Source organism: Nicotiana sylvestris, chromosome 12 (genome assembly GCF_000393655.2).
Source record: "Nicotiana sylvestris chromosome 12, ASM39365v2, whole genome shotgun sequence".
Classification (NCBI taxonomy): domain Eukaryota; kingdom Viridiplantae; phylum Streptophyta; class Magnoliopsida; order Solanales; family Solanaceae; genus Nicotiana; species Nicotiana sylvestris.
Window position 1 is genome coordinate 152,618,099 of NC_091068.1, and position 3,341 is coordinate 152,621,439.

Here is a 3,341-nt window from a genome sequence, read left to right on the forward strand (position 1 = left end):
ATGTACACACATTTATCACATTCATTTATCTTAAAATCATTTGACAATATTGTTTGGTCAAATTTCGCATGCCATTGTTTGGGTGCTTGTTTTAGTCCGTAAAGGGACTTAACAACTCTACATACCTTTTTTTCTTTACTTGAAACCACAAACCCTTCAAGTTGTTCCATGTAAATTTCTTCCTCCAACTCTCCATTTAAGAAGGTTGTCTTAACATCCATTTGATGAATTCAAGACCATACACTGCAGCTAATGCTACTAACATCTGTATGGACGTAATTCTTGTAATTGGAGAGTATGTATCAAAGTAGTCAAGACCTTCTCTTTGTCTATACCCTTTGACTACAAGTCTTGCCTTAAATTTATCAATAGTGTCATCATCTTTCATTTTTCTCTTAAATATCCATTTAGAACCCAACGATTTATTTTCAAGAGGAAGATCAACCAATTCCCATGTATGATTGTTTAATATGAATTCTATTTCACTATTGACTGTCTCTTTCCAAAACAATGATTCCGAAGAAGACATAGCTTCTTTAAATGTTTGAGGTTCATTCTCCAATAAGAAAGTCACAAAATCTAGTCCAAATGAAGTAGACGTTCTTTGACGTTTACTACGTCTTGGATCCTCCTAATTAAATGTACTTTCTTTTGCTTCTTCCTGAGGTCGTTTAGATCCTTCACCAATCGACTCATATTCCTTTTTATACGGATATATATTTTCAAAGAACTCAACATTATCTGATTCTATAACTGTATTATTATGAATGTCGGGATTTTCTGATTTATGAACCAGAAATCGATATGCTTTACTATTGGTCGCATGAAAACACAATCAGCGGTTTTCATTCTATTTTTACCCTTTTGGGTTTAGGAACTTGCACTTTTAGCAAACACCCCCACACTTTAAAATAATTCAAGTTGGGCTTCCTTCCTTTCCATTTTTCATATGGAATGGATTGTGTTTTGCTATGGGGACTCGATTTAGTATTCGGTTAGCCGTAAGAATAGCTTCCCCCCACAAGTTCTATGGCAAACCAAAACTTATAAACAATGCGTTCATCATCGCCTTTAATGAACGATTCTTTCTTTCCGCAATCCCATTGGATTGGTGAGTGTAAGGGGCTGTTGTTTGATGAATAATTCCATATTCTAAACATATTTGTTCAAAAGGAGATTCATATTCACCACCCCTATCACTTCTTATCATTTTGATTTTCTTGTTTAGTTGCATTTCAACTTCATTTTTGTATTGCTTGAATGCGTTTATTGCTTCATCTTTACTATTAAGTAAGTAAACATAGAAATATCGAGTACTATCGTCATTAAAAGTTATGAAATACTTCTTTCCACCGCGAGATGGTATTGACTTCATGTTGCAAATATCTATGTGAATTAAGTCTAAAGGATTTGAATTTCTTTTAAGTCTCAACTGACTTATAAGGATGTTTAACATACTTAGATTCCCCACATATTTGACATTTTAATTTGTCGCATTCAAATTTAGGCAATACTTCCAAATTAATCATTTTCTGCAAGGTTTTATAATTAACATGACCCAAACGTATATGCCATAATTCATTTGACTGAAGTAAGTAAGATGAAGCTGAAATTTTATTATTATTTTCAACAACCATTATGTTCAGCTTGAAAAGTCCCTCAGTGAGGTAACCTTTTCCTACAAACATTTCGTTCTTACTTATTACAACCTTATCGAAAACAAAAACACACTTAATACCATTCTTAACAAGAAGTCCAGCAGAGATTAAACTCTTCCTAATCTCGGGAACATAAAGGACGTTGTTCAAAGTCACCATCTTGCTAGAAGTCATCTTTAGAAAGATCTTCCCACATCCTTCAATCTTGGTGGTTGCAGCATTTCACATAGAAAGAGTCTCTTCGGGTCCAACAAGAGCATATGTTGCAAAGACTTCCCTAACAGAACAAACATGGCGAGTGGCTCCAAAATCAATCCACTACTCTTTAGGATTTCCCACCAAGTTGCATTCAGAAAGCATAGCACACAAGTCATCAACATCTTCATGCTTTTCAACCATGTTTGCTTGACCCTTCTTCTTGTCTTTCTTCGGAGCACGACAATCCGTAGATTTGTGTCCAGCTTTTCCACAGTTGTAGCAATTTCTGTTGAACCGCTTCTTGCTTGGGTTGCTTTTTGATCCAGAAGCCTACTTCATCTTTCTCTTATTTTGAGAAGTATCCTCAACAATGTTTGCTCCCATTATTGTTGAGTTTCCACGACCTCTCTTTTTAGAAGCTTTGTTGTCCTCTTCGATTCTCAATCGAATAATGAGATCTTCAAGTGACATCTTCTTGCGTTTGTATTTCAAGTAGTTTTTGAAGTCCTTCCACAAATAAGGCAACTTCTCAATCATCGTTGCTACTTGGAATGTTTCATTGATCACAAGACCTTCAATGAAAATTCCGTTAGTAAAAATACTAAACTTACTTCTTTCAACATCAGTATTAATTCGATTTATACCTTCAGCAAGGAGATCATGAATAATCAGTTGCAATTCTTGGACTTGGGTAATAATAGACTTGCTATCTACCATTTTGTAGTCCAAAAACTTAGCGGCAACGAATTTCTTCAACCCAACATCTTCAGTTTTATATTTCTTTTCAAGCACAGTCCACAATTCTTTTGACGTCTCCACGCCACTGTAGACATTATACAAATCGTCCTCCAGTCTGCTAAGAACATAATTCTTGCACAGAAAATTAGAATGCTTCCACGCCTCAATCACGAGAAAGAGTTCATTCTCTGGAGTTTCATCGGGCAGAACAGGAACATCTTCCTTGATGAACTTCTGTAAACTTAAAGTAGTCAAGTAGAAGAACATCTTCTGCTGCCACCGCTTAAAATATAACACGAACCCGGGTTTCTCCGTCGGTGCCAATGCCGGTGTTCGGCTTGTTGATGCATTGGCAGTCACCATCGGAATAGCCTGGTTCCCGTTATCATTAGTCATTTCTATAAAAGAATGACACAAACAAGCATTAAAATTAAGTAGATTTTAATCTCTAATGGAGTAAAAAACCATAAAGGTTTTAAACTCCAAAGCAGTGAATATAATACAAATACAGAATAGAAATTAAATTCCTTAAGCTTGTTAGTAATCTGTATTTGTAAACTAATTTTGGAAAAAAATAGAATAACATATAAACAAAAAATGTAAAGAAACAAAAATTAATCCGAGCTCACTGAATTCATAGTGTTTCCTTAAGGAATTTAATCTCATCCTAGTACCTAAGGTTATGGATTATTTCCACCCAGGATAGAATGAATTACACACTGGTGTAGTAGTACTTCAAACCCCAGT

At 35.1% G+C, this 3,341-nt stretch overlaps 1 protein-coding gene across 1 annotated transcript; it reads right to left on the reverse strand.

The window, feature by feature from the left end:
• Window positions 1-2,186: 2,186 nt before the first annotated feature.
• Window positions 2,187-2,990, reverse strand: LOC104229489 (uncharacterized). The gene has a single exon (XM_070164684.1). It carries the CDS (start codon window positions 2,988-2,990, stop codon window positions 2,187-2,189), a length of 804 nt encoding a protein of 267 aa, XP_070020785.1.
• Between the last annotated feature and the right edge of the window lie 351 nt (window positions 2,991-3,341).